Source organism: Ailuropoda melanoleuca, chromosome 13 (assembly GCF_002007445.2).
Source record: "Ailuropoda melanoleuca isolate Jingjing chromosome 13, ASM200744v2, whole genome shotgun sequence".
Lineage (NCBI taxonomy): Eukaryota > Metazoa > Chordata > Mammalia > Carnivora > Ursidae > Ailuropoda > Ailuropoda melanoleuca.
Window position 1 is genome coordinate 69,766,226 of NC_048230.1, and position 24,381 is coordinate 69,790,606.

Genomic DNA, 24,381 nt, shown 5'->3' on the forward strand with positions numbered 1-24,381 from the left:
AAGAAAGACACTTCCAGTAACCCAAATCCCCAAGAGATGAGTAGTAGTAAGCCACAATGCTGTTTAAAGGATGCTAGTCAGACCCATAATCCTGTCCTCAGAAGAGCTGGTAAAGACAATGAGCGCTCACTCTGTACTCTCCATCACCCATAGCCTCCACCCCACACCCCTAGAGAAAACCATTCTCTTGATCTCTACGATGATCATTTTCTTGTTTTTCCTTATGCTTTTTTCTACTTATTTATGCTTCCTTAAGTAAAACACCAAAATACATCCCTTGTTGTCTGAATCAAATTTATCCCTGAAAATACTGTGAATCACCAGTGTTCAGATAGAGGGAAACTTTATTTCATTATTTCAAATGGGGAAAATAATAACGCTATCCAGTCTCTAGTTATTTACTCTCCAAATCACCAAAACTAAGTTTAAATACTAAACGCTTATATAAATAATCTATGAGCGGTTTCTGCATACCCCAAAAATTTAAAACACGAATTATCAAAAAAAATCCAAAAAACACCCACAAACCACAAATTATCTAATTATTTGAAAGTCATTGGGGGGCGCCTGGGTGGCGCAGTTGTTAAGCGTCTGCCTTTGGCTCAGGGCATGATCCCGGCATTGTGGGTTCGAGCCCCACATCAGGCTCCTCCGCTGGGAGCCTGCTTCTTCCTTTCCCACTCCCCCTGCTTGTGTTCCCTCTCTCGCTGGCTGTCTCTGTCAAATAAATAAATAAAATCTTTAAAAAAAAAAGAAAGAAAGTCATTGGTACGTCTCTGCATGCTATGCCCAAGAACACCACCGAGTGCAGAACAGTGCTGCGGCAAATGCTGGTCTTCAAACCGCTATGGTCCATCAGGAGATAGAGAACTTAGGGCAGAATGCACAACCTCCGCGTCTCCAAGCACACTGCTTCATGTAGAGGACTCTGGTCAAAGGAAGCAAACAGCACACAGTACATGCTGTGCCAGGCCCCTCATAGGATCACAGTCCAGTAACAAATTGTTTTTGGAATGGTCTGGTCCACATTTTGAATAGCATGATTATTTAGGATATGAACGATGCTTTCTTTCTACAGTGCAACAAACATGATATAAGAGAAATAAACAGTAAAATAAAAATACGAAATACGTATGCTATGCATGAATGAAGATACTGAAAAAGATGAATAGAGGGTAATGCAGAACAATGTTTAAATGGCCCCAGCAAGACCTGCCACAGGCTAGAGAAGAGCTGCCTTAGGACCACAGCTCGCTCTGTGCTATATGCCTCTCCCCTAAACACAGGCAGACTGACTGGGGGAAGGTTTGTGATTTGGATGGTGAATTCTGGATGTTTCTGCAAGTAGTTATGGGGACTATCTGTGAAGGTTCAGATGGAGAGGGATACCTGAGGATGAGCTCTGAAGTTGTTCGTACATTTGTATGTATCTATCAAATAACGGATGGATTGACTGTAATCTCTACACGCACCATTAGGTTAAGAATCATGCGTTCTTCTGACTGAGTCAGCTAGGTGCCCCAAGCTCTGAAGTTTTTATGAAAATGATCACACTGCAGCTACAAGTATCTTGATGTTTTGCTAGGATATCCCACACAATGCTGCTGATCTATGGTTGCCTCCAGAATCACCTCTGTGGGAGGGGTGGGGCGTGGGATCCTTTGGTTACCAGTATCTGCCTCATTTTTTTTTGAAGTCTTTTTTAGACTAACAGCTGTCGTCTGTGAACATGCTAGGTCTGTCATAATAAGAGATTCATTCTCCCTGGTGAAAAGAGGGAGCTTGAAGTGGGTGGGTGGGCAAAAAGTCTGATCACAGATGGCCCCTCATTTAGCTGTGTCTTTGGATAGGGCAACCTTTTCAGTTACTAGATGAATGTGATGGAACACTTTTGGGGAAAAAGCTGTGGCATCCTGCGTTACCCTGGACTGAGAGAAGAGCTGTTCATATTCCTGCTGCTTCAGGCTGATAAAAGGCAAGATGGGACAACCCAGCTTGGTACAGTTAAACTCTTTATAAAGGCCTCCGGGGGTGGCTCAGACAGTTAAGCGGCTGCCTTTGGCTCAGGATGTAATCCTAGGGTCCTGGGATCAAGCCCCGAGTCAGGCTCCCTGCTCAGTGGGGAGGAGCCTGCTTCTCCCTCTCCCTCTGCTTGTGCACTCTCTCTCTCTCTCTCACTCACTCACTATTGCTCTATCTCAAATAAATAAAATCTTCAAAACAAACTAAAGCCCTCCAGACAGAAGTCAATAAATGCTATTTTTCTGGATGGGGAGTGGGAGGGAAAGGAGTGAAGGTGAGGGGAATATTTTTAGATTTTCAGGGCTACTGTTGAAGAACAAATGTGATGTACATGAGAGTAGCGAGGACATTCAGCCAGGGTGACTTTAACAACCATTCTTTGGTCATCACCTAGCACACAGAGAGTTAAAAACAACAAAATCACCAATATTCTCATTATCCACGAGTTAGAAAATATTTCTTGAACATGCCAGGTACTGAATCCTTGACATAGTTTATCATTTACTCTTCATAATCACCTGGGTCTTTTAACTCCACAATCTAGCACCTTCTTCCTTTATTTTTATTTTTATTTATTTTATATTATAATATTATTTTATTTTTTTTACCATCTTCCTTTAAAGTAAAATACAAAAAGCCTTCCCTGCCATCTTAGGTGAGACTCTTCCCCCTTACCATTGCTGAGAGAATCTGCGCTCCCCGGACTGTGCTGCCTGGAGACTAACTCACTCCCTGTCTTCCTCATCTCTGTGTTTTCATTACATCGTCTTTTCCAGTAGTTGAGTTCTTCACGATCAGATTCCTGACAGCGCCGCAGAACTGCCATGGAGCGCCTTGTCTTCTCTACCATTTCCATAATGCAATTCAGAGCCTAAGCAAGAGAGGAATTCAGGCAGAGATAAGATTAGAACTTTCAAATAACCAATACTGAAAATGAAGGACAGGTAAACTAAAGAATGAAGGCTTAAGAATCTTACAGATTCAGCAATATCAAGCCTACATATGAAACCCTTGCTTAACACCTTCTTTTTACTTATTTATTTAATTTGGGGGTGGGGAGAGAAGAGAGAGAGAATCCATGAGCAGGCTCCATGCTCCATGCTCAGCACAACCCCAACATGCGGCTCGATATCACAACCCTGACTGAGATCATGGCCAGAGCCAAAATCAAAATCAAGAGTGGGACGCTTAACTGACTGAGTCACCCAGGCGCCCCTTAACAGCTTCTTTTTAAATATGTATGTAAATTATTTTTTGGGGATTTCAAAATAACACTTTTTAGTTTCTTCCAGGTGGAAGCAGCCAGAGTCTCTCACCATAATATAGTCCTTTAAACAACGGTGAGACCACCCCTGCATTTGTTTTTGGAGAAGCACCAATTATTTAGCATTTCCTATACACTAGACCCTGGGATATGCACCTTACATACTATAATCACCCTGTTGTGAATTTGAGTAATACAGTATTCCTTTTTTAAGACATAAAAATTAAGGCTGGAAACTGTAAAAACAACTTGCCCATGGAACAACAGTAGGAAGGGGGAAAGCTGGCACCTGAACTCACAAAACTGTTTTCAACCACTATACTTTATGATTTCACTTGGTTATATCCTGAAGTGATTACCCCACTACAACGATTTGAGAGTTACTCCTAGGGGAGTAGCAGATAAATCAAGTTTATTTTATGTTATTACTAATATTTTTTTTTAAGTAAGCTCTATACCCAACATGGGACTTGAAGGGCTTGAGCTCAAAACCCTGAAATCAAGAGTCACACACTCTACTGACTGAGTAAGTCAGGTGCCCTGACAGATCAAGTTTTTATTGCAAAGACACTGTGGCTCTGGTTAAGTTCACTTCAGGCATATATCCTCCATTATTATTGGTAATATTAAGAATTAAATGTAATAGGAAAACTATACACTGTAAGATTCTTACATGATCAAGATGTTTCCATTCATCAGCCCATTCCCTTTCTGTCAAACGGTGGTCTACCAACTCATCTTGATAGCCTCCATTTAGACCTATTAGAAATTAGAAATTAAACTTGATGATAGAGGGAAGAATACAATAAGCAAAACTCTGCCAAGTAAATACACACACATCCATACCAACTATGAGCACACCACTAGGGCAACAATTCACAATGGAGTGTGGGACCCACAAAATGACATAAAACCAACAACAAAAAACCTCGCCATTTAGAATATATAAAAACTCTGACAAATCAATAATGAAAGACAAATCGCCCAAAAGAAAAACAGGTGAAAGAAATAAACAGGTATGCCACGGACAGAAAAGCACAGATGGCCCATTCGTGAAGACATTCAAACTTATAAGTAGTCACAGTGCAAATAAAATCTTCACTAAGACAGCATTTCATATCCATATATTGGAAAAAATTAAATTGTCAGGTAATACTAAATGTTGGTAAGGATGTAGCACAGTGCAAATAAATACTTAACCACCACGACTAGAATGGGTGCAGACACTTGGAAACAACTTAGTATTACCAAAAAATATGTATGTTTTTAAGTAAGCTCTATGATCAACACGGGGCTTGAAATCACCACCCTGAGGATTAAGAGTTGCAGGCTCTACCGACTGAGCCAGCCAGGCACCTCCCACAAAATATTTTTTATATGGTTTTAATTTATAAGGAAATTTGGAGAATATAATGATTGTGTGAATCAAGGGTATACTGAATTAAAAGCTGTCCACTATTTTGGAAAATCCTGTCACGTATTGACGTCGCTAATATAACACAGCTATTAACATCTAAATTTAAAGGTGTTGTATTGATAGTGATCCTGTATCTGTGGAACCATCTGCTTATTTTGTTGTCTCTTGTGTAGTCACGCTGGAACGCTAACATATTCTAATAATTTCCTCATATATTATGCTTGAGAATACTGATCCTACGATTATGGGTCTAAGACAGACTATAGTATCCCTAACGTTCATTTCAGTAGAGCAAAGGGGAACGATGCACTGTATTTGTTTAAAAAGGGCAGGGAGTAAGTGGTTTGGCAGGAATTGAGACCTAGGGCATATGCTTTCAAGAGGACTGGGGAAAATTAAGGAATCTATAACCAGCCCAGAAGACAAATGGTTAAACCTAAAACAAACCATGTAGGAAGAGGACTTAAGATTTTTAAAGCAGAACACTTCAGATTAAAAAAAGTTTTTCTAGAATTGTTAGAAATGAAAGGAAAATCTGACCACAATGCAGTTAACAGCTAGTTTTTTAGCACACTTCTTTCTCAAAAAGTAATGAATCAATCTAGTTAAAAAGTATGTATGAATACAGAAGAAATCAACAGGAAGCCTTGTTTTTAACATCAAAAGAGGGACATGGGAGAAAAGGGACTGGACCACACAGAATAGCTTCCAAGGGAGGCGCCACAGCATATCAGCAATGTATCCAAGCTTTGGGCATTAGATAGCTGGAGTCTGAATCTTGTCTCTGCCACTCTAGCTACGTCATTTTGGCCACAGTTCTTCACCTCTCATCTGTAAAAGGGGTAACACCTGCATGGGACCACTGTGAAGATGAAACGAGACTACGTACGTATGATGTGCACACCTAAGCAGTACCTGGAAATGTTGGCAGCGAGGTTGCTGCCATGGCCCTCACCATTCCACTACCAGTGCACGCAGCCAAGCCCTACCATGCCTCTGAAAGGTGCTAGTGAGCTGAGCCTAAGTCAGAATGGGGACAAGCAAATGTGCTGCAATTTTTTTACTCCATGGGGTACCCCAAAAAATGGAAACGTAGGGAAAACTCTGGCAGCCCTTTGGTTCTCTGCTCTGACACGTGCTCAGCAGTTAGTCCAAAGAAACCTATGGTAAACTTGTATGAGGACATGACAATAAGCTTTGTTTGAAACTCATCTTGGGTAATGCTTGTTAGGGGCTTTTTTGCTTCTTAAATTTAATGGTTACTGACAATGCATATGCCCGGCATTCCAAACGTAACAATGACCCAGCACAAGTGGTAGTGTCATCTCCATTTTAGAAATAAATTAGGCTCAGAGAGCATAAGCAATGTGCATGAGATCACACAGCTAGTTAGGATTCATAGCCAAGATTTCAATTTAGGTATGACTCACTTCCTGACCTAAACATCCATGCACTTTGACTTTTAAGACCACATATTTCATTATCTTTTTTTGATTTTTTTTTAAAGATTTTATTTATTTATTTGACAGAGATAGAGACAGCCAGCAAGAGAGGAAACACAAGCAGGGGGAGTGGGAGAGGAAGAAGCAGGCTCATAGCGGAGGAGCCTGATGTGGGGCTCGATCCCATAATGCTGGGATCACGCCCTGAGCCGAAGGCAGACGCTTAACCGCTGTGCCACCCAGGCGCCCCTTTTTGTTTGATTTTAAAAACACTTTACTCTGAAATAAATCCAGATTTACAGAAACAATCAAGAATAGTATAAAGAATTCTCATATACCCTTCACCCAGATTTCCAAAATGTTCATATTTTAGTTCATTTGTTTTAACATTCTCCAGTTTTCTGCACCATGAGAATAAATGATACCTCTTTATTCTTAAATATTTCATTATGTATTTCCTAAAATTTATTTAATCCCAGTTCTATCATAAGGATAATAGCAACAAGCTCACTACAACTCTAATATTCTTTTTTATGTATAATACTGTTTTATCTTATCAGTGGGAAAAAAGCAATGATTGTATCGTTTTGCTTTATAACTGAGTAGGAAAGAAACCCAAAGATTCAATCTGACCACGTTGCTCATGGCACTTACTAAGATTGTGGTGTCTATCACGAACTTCTCGATGTTCTAGCATCTTGTTGGGCTCACGATACAGATGTGAAGTTGCAATATCTTCTAAGGTGTAGTGTTGAAGAGGTGGTGGAGTAGGATGGAACTGACCCCCAGGGTTCATGAGGGGCACAGTGAGGGCAGGACTGTGCCGGGGAGCAGGGCTGATGGTGCACACTCTCTTGGCGGGAGGCTCGGGAGGAATTGTATCTCTTTCAAAACTGTTCTCTTCCCTCCTGTAGAAGAACCAGAAGTACATATCTGAGCCCATCAACAAGCGTTCATGCAAACATGTCCTAAGCACCTACTTTTTGTTATGCATTGTGCGATGCACTTTCACGAACAGGAATATGATAAAGAAAGGTGTGACATGACATGAACTGAAATCTATTCAGGGGCCAGGCCGATAAGAGAAATTGTGATTTATTCCAGAATGAAAAGAGAGGTTAAATCTATCCACAACCAGGCAGAAATACCTCAGCCTCACGAAGGGAAGGAGAGATTAGAGCATTTTCTTGTGTGATAGGATATGAGGATTATGGGCTCAACTATGTTCAGCAATGTTTCGAGGTCAAGTTTGTTGCTCTGGAGGTCAGTTTTTGGAAAGAATTCATCACATGGGAGAAAAAAAGGCTCATATAATTAATACACTTGTGCACTGGTACAGTTTCCAGTCATTTTGCTTCAATTTTCACACATTTTCCACCGTGTTAAAACACTGCTTCCTTGAATAACACTTTCAGACACTCATCCTGGAATTTCCAGAATAAATTAATACAATTTCAGTCATCAAAATAAAGGTGATTCATTAACAAGCACCAATTATTAATAATTGTTATACTTTTTTTTTTTTTAAAGATTTTATTTGTTTATTTGACAGAGAGCCAGCCAGCGAGAGAGGGAACACAAGCAGGGGGAGTGGGAGAGGAAGAAGCAGGCTCCCAGCGGAGGAGCCCGATGCGGGGCTCAATCCCACAACATTGGGATCACGCCCTGAGCCAAAGGCAGACGCTCAACGACTGAGCCACCCAGGTGCCCCTAACTGTTATACTTTATTACTAGATTTCACACATCAGAAAAAAATGCCTTGGACTGACTGTCTTCTTTCTTTTTTAAGATTTTATTTATTCATTTGACAGAGAGAGATGGCAAGAGAGAGAGCACAAGCAGTGGGAGCCACAGGCAGAGGGAGGAGGAGAAGCAGGCTTCCCGTTGAGCAAGAAGCCCGATGCGGCACTTGATCCCAGGACCCTGAGATCATGACCTGAGCCGAAGGCAGATGCTCAACTGACTAAGCCACCCAGGCGCCCCCAGACTGGTACTGAAGCAGTGAACCCACAGAATGCCCTACAGTTGAGTCTCTCAGCAGGGGTGTACAGAGTCATCTGAAGAGTTTCTGAAAAATACTTGTGTCTGGGAGCTACACCTATAGATTTGAGAATCATTCTGCTGTCAGATGTTGGGACAAAGCAAAACTAAACTTAGAAATTCTGAGTCCATACTATAACCACAGTAATTAAATTCTCTTTCCTTCACAAGCAAAGGGGAAGCTCAGAGTAATTCTAGAAAAGCAAGGACAACAAAAAGCACTTCTCTGCTCACCTCTCTGGACTGGGCCTCTTTCCGTTTCCATGCACTTCCATGAGCAGCTCAGAAGAATCAGCAGGTGACGCAATACTTGTGTTGAGCAGAAGGTGTTCGTGCTGAGCCAGGTACTGGGATGGGGTCTGCTTGGCGGCTCGGGCACAGTGCAGCAGTTCTCGCTGCAGCAGGGGCAGATTGGCCTTGAAAAGAAGAGGCAGGGGCTGGAAGGCAGTTTTCCAGGTGTTGGGTCCTACATAACAGGGCTCAGCACCCAGAAAGGCTTTAATAAGCTAACACAAGACAAAAGCCCTTCTCTCTTGTCAGCCTGATTTTTATACGCCTCTCTATGAGTAAAGTGACATCTATTAATACTGAACTTGAACTACTGGCTGTCTCTTGCCCCCCAGAAGGTATAAATTGTCTAAAGGGGAAGACTGTGCTTTATTTACCTTTGTGGCCTAGTACAGAGTCAAAGCTCAATGAAGGTTTGTTGAACACAGTATGTTAAAAATTTATACACTTTGGGGGCATCTGGTTGACTCAGTTAGTACAGCATGCAACTCTTGATCTCAGGGTTGAGAGTTCAAGACCCATGTTGGGGGCAGAGCCAACTTAAAATTAAAAAAAAAATTTAAACATATTATTTCTGAAGAAGTCAGTTCAAGAATTAGTACTGTCTACACAGGGGTAGGAGGAATTCAATCTTTCCTCTATCATTATCAGTAAGTCTTGGTTTCTCTCTTTCAAATTCCAACCCATCTTTGACCGCACTGCTCAACCTTCCTTTCATGATCTCTATGACAGTTGTCATGAAATTCTGGAAGCAGTGATTATTCTGGCTTGGCAGGAACATGGGATTTTGAAGAAACTATTGGGAGTGATGGAAATGAAGGCAATGAGCATTAGACCAGCCTCTGAGGATGCACAGGTGACCCATAGGCAAAATCTATTTCTTACTGTGGCACCACAGTTGGATATGTTTCCTTATTTTGTAAAGGGATAATTAACTATATACTGATCATATTTACTTCTTAAACTTAGAAAACTTTTAATGTGGACAAATCATATAAAAAACCCTACACATCTATAAACTTCACTCTAAGTCCTTCACATGTAAAATGTACTTTATATTACTTTTATTAAAAGAAAATAATTATATTTTTCTCCCCAAATTTAAGAAAAATTCATATTGAGCCCATAACATAAGTCTTTATCTCAAGGGAACAGATGAACAAATAAAAGGAGAATTGTAATAGATGCAGTCATTCCTTTACCAAGGGTTAATTTAGCAGGCACCATAATTAGTGACTGTTTTAAGGCAGAAATAAATTGACAAAATCCAATGTTAGCCAAAGAGCTGCCATAACAACCTACCTCATGCTGTTCTCTAAAATAACAGAGTTAAGAATAGGGAATTTGACAATATAAAACACTTTTTAAGTCTGTTCTATAAACTCAATCTTGTAGCAACTATAAAAAAAAAATTTTTAAAAAAACCATGTCAGATCTTTCCATCTGTGACATGCGCCCTCTGATGAATTTTTGAAAATATGTTAATTATTTCCTATTAACAAAAATTTCACAAATCTTTCTTGGTTCCGGAGTCTTAGGAGAAATAATTGTCTATTGGTCTGACTTACAGCAAAGAGACCAAGACAGAACCAGCACAGCTGTTTCAGGGCTGAAAAAGGCGCCACAGACTGCTCTGAGAGGCGAGGCTTCAATCCTATCAGAACAGAGCCACACACAGTCTGGGCACCTAACACCTATGCATTTTTCTGTTTGTTTGCTAAACTCTAATTTTAAATCTTTTTTTTTTTTTTAGATTTATTTATTTTTGAGAGAGAGAGAGTACGCACACATGTGCAAGCAGGGGAAGAGGCAGAGGAAGAGGGAAAGCAGCAGACTCCCCCGCTGAGTGGTGAGCCCAACGTGGGGCTTGATCCCAGGCCCCCAAGATGACCTGAGCTGAAGTCAAGAGTTGGTTGCTCAACTGACTGAGCTACCCAGGCACCCCTACTCTAATTTTAAAAGATTTAAGAAACTGGTATCAATACTTCAGTAACATGACCCATCTTTTTGATGCTATTTTATACATATATATATATAGTTTTATGTATTTTTTCTTAAGGATTTTATTTAAGAGAGAGAGAGAAAGCATGAGTGGGGTGGAGGGTAGGAAGGAGAGGGAGAAGCAGACTCCCTGTTGAGCAGGGAGACCAATGTAGGGCTCAACCTCAGGATCCTGAGATCACAACATGAGCCAAAGGCAAATGCTTAACTGACTGAACCACCCAGGGACCCCACTATATATATTTTTAAGATTTTAAAGTAGTCTCTACACCAAACATGGGGCTCGAACTCACAACCCTAAGATCAAGAGCTACATGCTCCACCGACTGAGCCAGCCAGGCGCCCCATGCTATTATATTTTTTTTCACGCTATTTTTTTTTTTTTTTTTTTTAGGAAGTGAAGGTAAAAGCAGGTAAAAGGGGCATATTTATTTGGTCAGATATTTTAGGCTTTGTGAGTCAAGAGGCAAAACTGAAGATATTATGTGGGTAACACATATATAAGAGAGAAAACAAATTTCTACAAACATTGTGTTGACAAAAGTCAAACAACATAAACAACATTATGTAATTTTTTGTAATATTAATCTACAGCTAATAAAAAGAATGGAATTCATTTTGTAGGGCTCAGAGTTGTGTTCCCTATCACAAATTGATTACAAATGTTCATCTATAAAAACTATCCTTCTTAGGGCGCCTAGCTGGCTCAGTCAGTAGAGCATTTGATCTTGATCTCAGGATGGTGAGTTCAAGCCCCATGTTGGGCGTACAGTTTAAAAACAATTCTCTCCAGAGCTGTATAAAACCATGCGGAGCTGGGTTTGGGTCATAGGTTTCCAAACTATGCCTGGTCTGGAGAACACTAGTATGTGACTCTTGTCTTTCATTGCCTTTTAGCTACTTTATATCTTTCCAAATTAAAGATAACTGATAGCAATGCAAAGTAATTGATATCTTTGGACATGCAAAAAATTATGGCGAGGAGAGATTAAATTGACTTCCCTTGGCCCACTCTATAGAAGCCAATTTTACTTCTGTTTGCACCTTCATATTAATGATCCTGTCCTGGAGGGCGCCTGGGTGGCTCAGTTGGTACAGTTCAGGTTATGATCTCAGGGTCCTGGGATCAAGCCCCACATCGGGCTCCCTGCTCAGAAGGAAGTCTGTTTCTTCCTCTCCCTCTGCACCACCCCCCCCAGCTCGAGCTGTCGCCCTCTCTCTCAAATAAATAAACTAACTAAATAGGTAGGTAAATAAATAAATAAAAAGATTTTATATTTTAGGTAATCTCTACACCCAAAATGGGGCTCAAACTCACAACCCTGAGATAAAAAGTCACATTGTTCTACTGACTGAGCCAGCCAGTCGCCCCTCAAATATTTCTGAAGAAAAAATAAATACAAGACAAAGAGAATAACAGAGATATGATAAAATATTAACATTTGGAGAATGTGACTGAAGACATGGTACGGTATACAGGAATTTTACTGTATCATTTTGCAACTTTTCTAGGGAGTATGAATTCTTTTTTTTTTTTTTAAAGATTTTATTTATCTGAGACAGAGAATGAGAGCGAGCGAGCACGAGAAAGGGAAGTGTCAGAGGGAGAAGCAGACTACCCCCTGAGCAGGGAGCCCGATGCAGGACTTGATCCTGGGACTCCAGGATCATGACCTGAGCCAAAGGCTCATGTCGCCCAACCGAGCCACCCAGGGGCCCCTGAAATTATTTTCAAATAAATTTTTTAAAGGGGCTTATTAGATATAAATTTAATCCTTCCTCCCTCCCTCCCTTCCTCTATGTAGTGTTCCATGATTCATTCTTTGCATTTAACACCCAGTGCTCCATGCAATACTTGCCCTCCTTAATACCCATCACCAGGCTAGCCCATTCCTCCACCCTCCTCCCCTCTGAAACCCTCAGTTGTTTTCAGGAGTCCACAGTCCCTCATGGTTCGTCTCCCCCTGATTTCCCTCCCTTCATTTTTCCCTTCCTTCTTCTAATGTCCACCCTACTATTCCTTATGTTCCACATATAAATGAAACCATATGATAATCGACTTTCTCCACTTAGCATAATCTCCTCCAGTTCCATCCATGTCTATGAAAATGATGGGTATTCATCCTTTCTGATGGCTGAGTAATATTGCATTGTAATACTGCCTTATTTCTAAGGTAGGTCTAACAATTCTGAACAATGTCTCCCAAAAGTTATGTTGAGGGAATATGAATTCCAGAGGACATGATCGGAAGCTAGACTAACTGGGGTTGGGGAAACAGCAACACTGCCATCCCACATGCTCTTCGGTCCTTAGGGAAAGTAGGAACTTATCCACTGTCTGACAGCCTCCTCTCAGAAAATACACACACTTCACCCCCTGGGCACAAACAAAAGATTTAGTGCCCAGTCTCCACACCATTCCCACACTCACCTCCAGCCCACTCATTTGCTACCCTCACTGCTCCTGTGTGTCACCAGCAGTATCTGCATATGGACCACAACTCAAGGCTCTTCCAATTCTCATCCCACCAAGTATAAGTAAGGCTTATCTGCAGACCACTCACATTTCTCCAGCAGACCCAAATAAAATAAAGATATGAAAATATGGCAAGCCACCCTGAGATCACAGAACAGGGATCAGCAGCAGATCTTAAGGAAATGCTGAAGATAGATTGCATTCAGTAATTATCTCATAAAAATTACCTTAAGGAATGGAATCACAAAAGGACGAAGAGGAAAGTTTGTAGCCTCTTGGAGCTTGCAATGGAATTCTTCAATTGTTACTGTTGAGTTCTGAAAAGATAAATAACATTATCAACTTCTAAAACTGGATACTGTCGCCCTAATATAAATCTAATTGTGCTAAACCATTTTAAATCAAGGAAAAGGATAATTCCAAGAACACTACTGTAAACTCAGATCCCTCTCAAAGGTTAACCAAATTCTGTTTCCCTTATGAAAGAAGTTTGGCCTCATTAATTTTCTTTTCTCTACTACCCCAAATCTAAATTCTCTTCTGCACTCAGCAGCAGCCTGGGGGGCAGAATAGGCTATCCCTTCCTCACTATTCGTGAAGAGAGGCACTCAGGTCCCTTGTATTGAGCAGCCCAGGGCAAGTCACCTCCAGTACACGAAACTAACCCTACAATGTTCCCAGACGGAATCACCCTGAATGAGTCAAGGATATCAACTTGTTCTTAAGTTCACTTCTTCATTGGTTCTGCCCTCCTGCTAGCATCAGTTTCCTAAATCCTCTAAATACGAAGTTAAAAAAAAAAAAAAGAAAGAAAGACACAAAGCAGAACAACAGATGCATCCTACCTTCAAACGATCTGCTTGCATATTAGAGCACCCGGAAACAGACTGACTCATATTGGGAAGATTATAGTTTCCAGTAAAGTTATTATCACTTCCCCTGTATTTTTTCAAAAGTGTAGTTGTTTTTTGTTTGTTTGTTTTAGTAGGGTCCATGCCTAGCGTGGAGCCCAGTGAGGCACCTGAACTCACAATGGAGATCAAGACTTAAGCAGAGAAAGTCAGACGCTTAACCAACTAAACCACCCAGGCGCCCCAACAAAAGTCTAGCTTTAAATAGGAGTCTCAGCTCCTCTGCTAATGGGAATGTACAAATAAAAATACTGTCTTCAAAGGTCACAAAATATTTTTATTTCAATTCCTTAAAACACAGTATAATAACAAATTAAAAACAAAACACAACTGGGCATTAATCTGAATTCTTCCTTCCCTGAAAGAACTACCACTTCTAGGGATTTATTTTTATAAAATCATCAGAGTTCAAAGATGTAACAAGTACCATACAAATTATTTATCAGTACAATATTGCTTCTTAACAATAAGGAATAGAAAGCTTATAGGTTGACTACGAGGAAACTGCATTTAAAAATTAGGTACAGGGGTGCCTGGGTGGTGCGGTTGGTTAAGCATCCGACCCCTGGTTTTGGCCAGGGTTGTGATCTTGGAGTCATGGGATCAAGCCCTGTGTTGCACTCAGCATGAAGTCTGCTTAAGACTCTCTCTCCCTCTGCCCCTCCTCACCACTCTCTCTCTAAAATGAGCAAGTCTTGAAAAAAAATTATGGTATAGTCATACATCAGAACATTAAGGGAGGGCGGAAGATCTGTATGCATTAATAAGGAAAGGTGTCTATCACATACTGTTAAATGAAAAAGAACAGTATGCTCTTCTGTAAGCCATTTACGGAAATAACACACACACATTTATATAGTCTTTTTTATTTTTTATTTTTTTATTTATTTATTTATTTTTTTTTTTNTATGCTCTTCTGTAAGCCATTTACGGAAATAACACACACACATTTATATAGTCTTTTTTATTTTTTATTTTTTTATTTATTTATTTATTTTTTTTTTTAGATTTTATTTATTTGTTTGACAGAGATAGAGACAGCCAGCGAGAGAGGGAACACAAGCAGGGGGAGTGGGAGAGGAAGAAGCAGGCTCCTAGCAGAGGAGCCTGATGTGGGGCTCGATCCCATAACGCCGGGATCACGCCCTGAGCCGAAGGCAGACGCTTAACCGCTGTGCCACCCAGGCGCCCCAATATATAGTCTTTTTTAAAAAATATTTTATTTATTTGACAGAGAGAGAGAGTACAAGCAGGAGGGACAGCAGTCAGAGGGAGAGGGAGAAGGCGGCTTCCCACTGAGCAGGGAGGATGATGTGGGGGTTGACCCTGGGATCATGACCTGAGCCGAAGGCAGATGCTCAACTGACTGAGCCACCCAGGTGCCCCTATATAGGCTTTAAAGTGCCTGGAAAGACAATTACAATAACAATTATTTCTGGATATGAAATTATGCTGGATTTTCCAAATATATTAATATACAGTAAAAATTAAGAATATTTCCCTTTAGGGAAAAAGCTATATCAAATTTAACCATGTTAAATCAAAATATTTGAAGTGTACCTCATTTCACACCAAGATAATTTATTTATTTTTTAAAAGACTTATTTTTATGAGAGAGAGAGAGAGAAAGAAAGAGTGCGTGAGCTGGGGGGGGGGCAGAAGGAGGGGGAAGCAGATTCCCCACCAAGTGCAGAGCACAACCCTGAGATGATGACCTGAGCTAAAACAAGGGGTCAGATGCTTAACATACTGAGTCACCCAGGTGCCCGCCCCACACAAAGATTCTTTTAAAATTTAACTGATTCTTTGTTTCAAGTACATGACATTTGTACAATGCAACCAAAGGTACAGCTAATCAGGAATAAAAAGAACATTCTTTCCCTACCGCAGTGAATGCAATCAGGCCTCAAAAAGTAAACACGAACAGAATAAATGTATGAAAAAAATTGTATGAATGATTTTTAAATTTTCTTGTGGATGGACAAAGAAAGGAAAGAATGAGTCGTGTGGCCAGAGAAACTGACTGGAGACTGTATCTACTATGGATGCAGGGCGAGCCTTCATCTGAGAGGAATGATACGCCACTGCTCCATTATCTTTCCCTCTCCTTCAGTTATTGAATTTGTAAGAGCATGGTTGTTTTTTGTAAGAACTGACAGTGTAGCAGGGAAACAGACAAGCAAGCTATTCATTCCGGTATGATCAAGACATACGTGAGCAGGAGACGACTGGCAAACAGAGAAGACATGCCTGAGTCAGATTTAGGGGGACAAGGAAGGCTTTACGGAAGTGTCCACCCTAGAAGTGAAAATGCAGCCTTGGGAAAGATGTTTCTGACAGAAGAATGTAAAACATCAGAGGATCTGGTCTCTGGATCACAAGGGCAACACCTACAGTGGACTTTGAAGACAATGAGTATACTTAGGCCACCGACTAACATTTATCTTTAAAATTTTGAGATAAATATGATCGTAGCAAGTTGTAAAAACTACATACAGGTTCCCCCACTGGTTACATTTTCTGTACTTGCAATGCAGTATCATGAGGGAAGAACATCGGTGAAAAGTGTATATAGTTCTATGTCACTTTAGTGCACATGTTTATGCCATGTAATCATCACTGCAGTCAAGATACAGAAGTGTAGAGGGACACCTGGGTAGCTCAACTGGTTAAGCGTCTGCCTTCGGCTCAGGTCATGATCCCAGGGTCCTGGGATCGAGCCCCGCATCGGGCTCCCTGCTCAGCAGGGAGTCTGCTTCTCCCTCTGCTTCTGCTGCTACCCCTGCTCCCCTGCTTGTGCTCTCACGCTCTCCCGCAAATAAATAAATAAAAAAATTTTAAAACGCTACAGAAGTGTAGGAACCTTATCTGCCTTTATGCTCTCTAGTTTAGAATATAATTGTCTTAAATATTTCCTTTATGTATATACGTGTGTGTGTGTGTGTGTATATATATATACACACACACACATATATATAGACAACCATATCCAACGTTATAATTTTTATTTTAACAACCATAGTTTAGAAAACTCAAGAGAAGGAAAGTCTATTGTATTGACTTTTATTTTTGCTCTTTCCATTTTTCTTCCATCTACTGTGGTATTTCAAAATTCCTTCTTTTTTCATTTTCTTTCTGCTTCAGGAACTTCCTTTAGCTACTCTTTTAGGGGAGGTCTGCTTAGAGACAACTTCTCTTAGTTTTACTTCATCTGAGAGAATATTTTGATCACTTCAGAAGTGTATTTTTGACATATGTAAGATCCTGGGTTGACAGTTCTTTTCTTTCAACACTTGAAAAATGCCACTGTGACTAGAATTTTTCCTTTATAGGTAAGATGCTTCTCTCTTGTTGCTTTTAAGATTTTTTTGTCTTTTTTTGGGGGTGGGGTGGTGGTGGTATCTTATTTGAGATCTTTGTTGCTTTTTTGAATCTGTAGATTTAGGTCTTTTGTCAAACTTGGCCAAATTCAGTCATTACTTTTCAGACCCATACTTTCTTCTGTCCTACTGTGACTTTTGTTTTATTCTTTTAGGTCCCTGAGGTTCTGTTCGTTTTTTTAAGTCATTTTCACTCTACTGTACAGAATAATTCATTTTTTTCTGTTGATTTTCCTCTCCATTTTACTGTTGAGTCCATTGCTGTTTTTATTTTTGTTCTATAATTTCCACTTAGTTTTTTCTATCTTCTATTTTTTTTCCGAGCCTTTTTATTTTTTCATTTGTGTTAATTGCTCACTGAAGCATTTTATGATGCTGTGAAAACATGTGTGTCAGCTTCGTTCATGTCTGTTGGTTGGTTGTTTTTTTCATTCCGGTTCTTCACATGATAAGTCATTTTCTATTGTATCCTGGATATTTTGGGTTCAATGTTCTAGGACTCTGGATCTTATCTCTGACTTCTGTTTTGGAAGACTCCTCTGATACTTGCACACTGGAAAAAGGGGAATCTTTGATGCAGTCAGGTAGGGCATAATCCTAGGTTCCCCACTCAACCTCTGTTGATTTGGAGAGGGGGAAGAGCGACACATTGCTGGGAAGGGGTGGGAGTTTGGGTTCCCCACTGGACCTGTGATGGGAAAGGGAAGCCTACCCATTACTGTAGTTCTTCCTAAGGTGTTGGCTACAATAGCGTGCTTTTTGTCTACAAGTTTTCGATCTTGCCTGGTTGCTTCTTTCCTGGTCTTTGGCAAGAAAAAGGGTTTTCATTATTGTTGTTTGTACTCATAAGTGTTTCCAGGTTACTGGCTTCTATAGACCACAGTACTGAATATATGGTGAAAACACAGAACTTAGGGAACTCACTGCTATGTACTTCCTTCAGTCACAAGGTCACAGCGTATCTGCCATCTTTCAGAGTCTTCTTTGTTTTCTATATAATGTCCAAGATTTCTTCCTCTATTTGTCAGGAGGAATAGGAAGAAGTATAATTTCGTATTGTGCCTCTGCACCAACCTTGGTATTTAATGACTATGTCATATCCAATTGAACTGATGCATTGCAGTTTACACAGGATTTTACAGAACATTTAGCTGGCTTCAATTTCTTTTTGTCATCATAAATAATGTCGAACTGATGATCTTGGTGTACAATGATTATTTTCTTAGGATGAATTTCAAGGTGAGAAAATGCTTAGTCAAAGGAACAGCCTAGTTTAAGGTACTTGAAATTTGCCAAACTGCCCTCCAGAATGTGTATTCTAGATGGAATATAGAACATTCCCCTTCACCTTGCACTTGAAATTGAGCATGCTTGCCTCCTGGTACAGTTAGGGACTACCAGCACTTTACTTCTTACACACCAGAAACATTAAATTCACACAGGTGAACTATACTCCAGGTACCTAACTGTGTAGTCTTTTCTCACTTGGCTAATGAAGTCTCCTTCCACATGGAACAACTGCTCCATTTATATATGCCTGCTAAAATCTTTTTTTTTTTTAAGATTTTATTTATTTATTTATTTATTTATTTATTTATTTATTTATTTATTTAAAGATTTTTTATTTATTTATTCGACAGAGATAGAGACGGCCAGCGAGAGAGGGAACACAAGCAGTGGGAGCAGGAGAGGAAGAAGCAGNCCCGGAACGCCGGGATCACGCCCTGAGCCGAAGGCAGACGCTTAACCGCTGTGCCACCCAGGCGCCCCAAAATCTTAACCATACTTTTTATAAACAGGAAATGAAATAAGACTTTCTTCTTCTTTTTTTTTTTTTTAAATATTTTTCATTTATTCATTTGAGAGAGAGAGAGCGTGCGTGTGTGAGTGAAAGCACTGGGGAAGATCAGAGGAAGAGGGAGAAGCAGACTCCCTGCTGAGCAGGGTGCTGGACTCAGAGCTCGATCCCAGGACCCTGAGATCATGACCTGAGCTGAAGGCAGTCGCTTAACTGACTGAGCCACCCAGGTGCCCCTGAAATAAGACTTTCCTGAATAGGGAAATATAACAATCTAAAGATGTTCATTCTCCTCCAAGTTAAACAAAGTGTTCAAAAAGATGGCAGCAAAGACACACAAAATATAGAGTGGTAACTTCAAAAGCCACACACATAAGATAACCATTTGATCTATGAATAATGAGAGTTTTTTTGATCTCTCACCAACCCTCATATCTTATTTGGTGGGTTAGAATATTCAGAATCACACTGAAGACAGAAAAGACTTTTTTTTTTTTTTAATATTTTATTTATTTATTTATTTGACAGAGATAGAGACAGCCAGCGAGAGAGGGAACACAAGCAGGGGGAGTGGGAGAGGAAGAAGGGCTCATAGCGGAGGAGCCTGACGTGGGGCTCGATCCCAGAACGCCGGGATCACGCCCTGAGCCGAAGGCAGATGCTTAAACGCTGTGCCACCCAGGCGCCCCCCCCCTTTTTTTTTTTGAAAGAGACATTCTTATCTGATTCCTGCTATCAGAGGGAAGCTTTCAAAATTTCACCAGTATGAGGCTTGCTATAGGTTTTTTGTTAGATAATAACTATCATCAGATTAAGAAAGTTCCTGCAATAATTGTTTTGCTAAGTGTTTTTTTTAAATAATGATTGGGTGTTAAACTTAAACATTAGTTTTTCTGCATCTTCTCCAAATAAATTTATAGTTTCAATACCAATTGCACTAGACTGAATGTTTGTGACCTCTCAAAATTTCCATGTTGAAACCTAATCTCCAATGTGTTCGTATTTAGAGGGAGAGTCTTTGGGAGATGATTAGGTCATGAGGGCAGAGCTCTTAGTGCCATTACAAAAGAAACCTTGAGGGGTGCCTGGGTGGCTCAGCTGGTTAAGCTGCTGCTTTGGCTCAGGTCATGATCCCAGGGTCCTGGGATTGAGCCCCACGTAGGGCTCCCTGCTCAGTGGGAAGCCTGGTTCTCCCTCTCCCACTCCCCCTGCTGTGTTCTCTGTCAAATAAATAAATAAAATCTTGAAAAAAAAAAGAGAGAGAGAGAGTGAGCCCCTGAGAGATCTCTCTTGCTCCTTCGGATCTATAAGAACACAGACAGAAGACAGCCGTTTAAGAGTCAGGAAGTGGGCTCTCACTGAATACAGAATCTACTGGCACCACGTACCGGAATGCAGAACTGTAAGACAAATGACCGTTGTTTATAAATCACCCCGTGTTTGGTATTCTAACAGCACGAACAGACTAGGACACTAATCTCAATAAAAATGCCAGTATACGAAAGTATAAATTCATATAACACATAGGAAAACCAATGACCTTCCTTACATACTAAATTGGTATATACGCATACCTTATGAAATTCCAATTCCATTGTTCAGTACAATGCTTGTACAATTGTACCATGTACAACAATGCTTACAGCAACATTATTTGCAATGATGCCTATATAGAAAAGAGTTAATACAGTAGGTTTAAAACTGACAACCTAAGAAAAGGGTGCTTTCAAGGTTGGGCCACTGGCTGGCACCTAGGAACTTGGCTGACAAACAGTTTCCCATACGGATATAAAACCTTCCCTAACCAAAAAGGCAGAAGCACCGCAGGGATTCAACAACAGATGAATGGACAAGCAAAATACGGTATATGCATGCAATGGGATATTTTCAGTCATAAGAAAGTAGAAAACTCTGACAAATACTACAACGTGGATGAACATTTTTTTTTTTTAAGATTTTATTTTGTTTATTTGTTAGAGAGCACAAGCAGGGGAAAAAACAGGCAGAAGGAGAAGCTGAGCAAGGAGCCCAATTCAGGACTCGATCCCAGGACCCTAGGATCATGACATAAGCCGAAGGCAGACACTTAACTGACTGAGCCACCCGGGTGTCCCAACATGGATGAACCCTGAGGACATTACGCTAGGTGAAATAAGTCAGCTATAAAAAGACAAATACTGTATGATTCTACTTAAATGACATACCTAGAGTACTCAAGCAGAATGATGGTTGATGGGAACTGAGGAGGCAAGGAATGGGGAGCTACTGTTTAATAGCACAATGTTTCAGTTTTGCATGATGAAGAGTTCTTGAGATGGATGGTGGTGATGGCTGCACAACAATGAATACACTTATACCAATGAATTACACACTTAAAAACAGGTTAAGTTGGTAAATTTTTTTATATGGATTTTTACCACCTACTAATGACATCATTGGAAAAAGATTAACCCAAGCATGGCCATTTAAAGTAGATAATTGGCTACATCTACATCTAAGTATTTCTAGACTTAAAAAAGATTTGGGGGGGGGCAAATGAGGGCTATCATTTTTTTCCTTTTAAATTACCTTCAGGCACAGGCTCCACTTAAAGTAATCTAGTGCTAGAATTGGTATGACACTCAGATGTCTAAGGCTTTGCTTCCAATTATGTTCAAACTCATTTTGACATTTAAGTCCAATTTTATTAGTCTAGATTCAGTAGTGTGAAATTTGACCAAAAAAACACTTTTTCCCCCAAAACAAAAATTAAAAAAACTCCTAACTGATAAAGGTGGCTGACTGTGCCCAGACTGTTTTTGCAAACAATATGGTTTCTACTGAACACTGATTTTCCTTCTGTGAATCTGAAGTTTCAGTAGGTGCTGGCAAACAGTGCCTATGTACCCAAATTCTAGTAAAAAACTTGGGCACTGAGTCTCTAATAGGCTTCCATAGAGAAAAACATCACACATATGTTGCCTCACTTTCATTGCTGGGGGAAGAGTGAGCTCTGTGAGAGCATTCATATGAGAGAAAAAGCATAAGAAAGCCTGCAGATAGATTCCTCCAGATTCCAACAGTATCTCTCTCCTTTATGATCTAGCTGTGTAACCTTATGCTTCTGTAATAAATCTCAGTTGTGAGCACAATTATATGCCAGGGGCGCCTGGGTGGCACAGCGGTTAAGCGTCTGCCTTCGGCTCAGGGCGTGATCCCAGCGTTATGGGATCGAGGCCCCACATCAGGCTCCTCTGCTATGAGCCTGCTTCTTCCTCTCCCCCTCCCCCTGCTTGTGTTCCCTCTCTCGCTGGCTGTCTCTGTCTCTGTCAAATAAATAAAAAATAAAATCTTTAAAAAAAAAACAAAAAACAAAAAACAAAAACAAAAAACCCAATTATATGCCAAGTCCTAAAAATTCATTTAACAAATCTCAGAATCTCCGAGTGGTATTAGGGTCCCCTGACTGTGTCAAAATCCAAACAACTCATGTCCATAAAGAGCAAAAAGTACAAATTGTGGTATATTCCTACAATAAAATATTATACAACAATGAAAATGAACAACCGCAGCTCTAAAACACAAAAGGGACTGAATCTCAAATGATGAAAAAGTCATTTATTATATTTTGCCTTGTATCAAAGTTGTTTCTTCTACACTAAGACTGAGAAATCTTTTAAGGTAGCAGTTCTTCATTTTTTTAAAGTTTTTTTTTTTAATTAAAGATTTTATTTATTTATTTGACAGAGACAGCAAGCACAAGCAGGAGGAGTGGAAGCGGGAGAGGGCGAAGCAGACTCCCCACTGAGCAGGGAACCCAAAGTGGGACTCGATCCCATACTGGGATCATGACCTGAGCCGAAGGCAGATGCTTAACTGACTGATCCACCCAGGCGTCCCTAAGGTAGATTCTTCAACTTTTAAGTCTCAGACTCCCTCTAATTTATGTGGGTTACATCTATCAATAATCCCAGCATTAAAAATTAAAGTTGAGTACTTGGAAACTATTTATTATTAACCCATTTCAAAATAACTATATTTTCCCCCCAAATATAGTAAGACTGGCACTGTCGCTACAGTTTTGCAAGTCTCTTTGATATCTAGGTTATGAAAGTTAAGAGCTGGGTTCTCCTATCTACTTCTGCATTTAATCCACTGTGACAACCTATATCATGCAGCTTCTAGAAAATTCCAAAATATGCTCAGGACAGAGTAAGAATGAAAAGGCAAGTAACATCTTAGTACTATTATTATTATTATTTTACTATTTTATTTTTTTAGGTAGACTGCATGCCTAGTGTGGAGCCCAACGCAGGGCTTGAACTCATGACCCTAAGATCAAGAGTCAGACGCTTAACCAACTGTGCCGCCCAGTCAATCTTAGGATTATTATGAATACAGGGGCGCCTGGGTGGCGCAGTTGGTTGAGCATCTGACTCTTGTTTTCAGCTCAGGTCATGATCTCAAGGTTGTGATATCGAGCCCTGCACTGGGTTTTGCACTCAGCAGAGTCTGTTTCAGATTCTCTCTCCCTCTGTCCCTCCCACTCAGGCTCTCTCTCTAGCTCTAAAATAATAAATAAATCTTAAAAAAAGGGTGGGGGGAGAAAATAATTTTGACCTCCTGAACCTCCTGGAAGGGTCTGGGGAAATTCAGGCATCCCTGATTACACTTTGAGAGCTACAACATTAAGGTTTAGTACTGGGATTCACCTTTATCATAGGTAAAGGCCAACATGCATGACCATGGGTGCTTTTTCAAGAGGTGTATCTTGAAGAATTCAATTTACAAACACAGTGAACTGTCAGTACTTTCCTTATATACACTTAAGAGTCAAACCCCACCAAGATGTCTATGTCAGAAAATCATTACCACATACACTATAGAAAGAAAAATTATGTGTACATTGAAAATTCTAAAGAAACTCCATTTGCATAAGGAGCTGAAGAATGTAATCCCTTCAATACTATTAGACTATGAGACTCGTAATTTTACAAATTATTATTTTGAAAATTAAACTCCCCGTTTTTCTTTTCTCTTCGGTTTGGAAACAATGTGTCGGACACTAAATATATTAAGTTACAAAACCTTGCTGTGACTTGGTTGAACCTCAGTGGCCTGTTGAAACCTTTAGACAAATTCAAAGCTGCCTATTGGAATTAAATCGACACCCTAAGATACAATAAAGTAAACATTCTGTATTTGTTTCTTTAATAAAACATTGTTATCCATAATTGAAACCCACAATTCTATACTTTTATACTAGTTATATAACTGTAGTAGTCTATAGATTTTGCCATGTTGCTTCAGGTTTGCTGGCCTGGGTTCCGAGCCACACACTTAAATAGCGGTGGACAGTGACG

At 40.1% G+C, this 24,381-nt stretch overlaps 1 protein-coding gene across 8 annotated transcripts in view; it reads right to left on the reverse strand.

Moving 5' to 3' along the window:
* The window catches only part of CBFA2T2 (CBFA2/RUNX1 partner transcriptional co-repressor 2), a 157,980-nt gene that overhangs the window by 18,411 nt on the left and 115,188 nt on the right, over positions 1-24,381 (reverse strand). For all 8 annotated transcript variants that reach the window (XM_034641439.1, XM_034641438.1, XM_034641442.1 and 5 more), the window contains 5 exons: positions 13,178-13,267; positions 8,420-8,601; positions 6,800-7,053; positions 3,960-4,045; positions 2,698-2,893 (listed from right to left, as the gene is read on the reverse strand). In XM_034641439.1, coding sequence (XP_034497330.1) covers positions 2,698-2,893; positions 3,960-4,045; positions 6,800-7,053; positions 8,420-8,601; positions 13,178-13,267 — 808 coding nt within the window. The remainder of the gene's footprint in view (positions 1-2,697; positions 2,894-3,959; positions 4,046-6,799; positions 7,054-8,419; positions 8,602-13,177; positions 13,268-24,381) is intronic.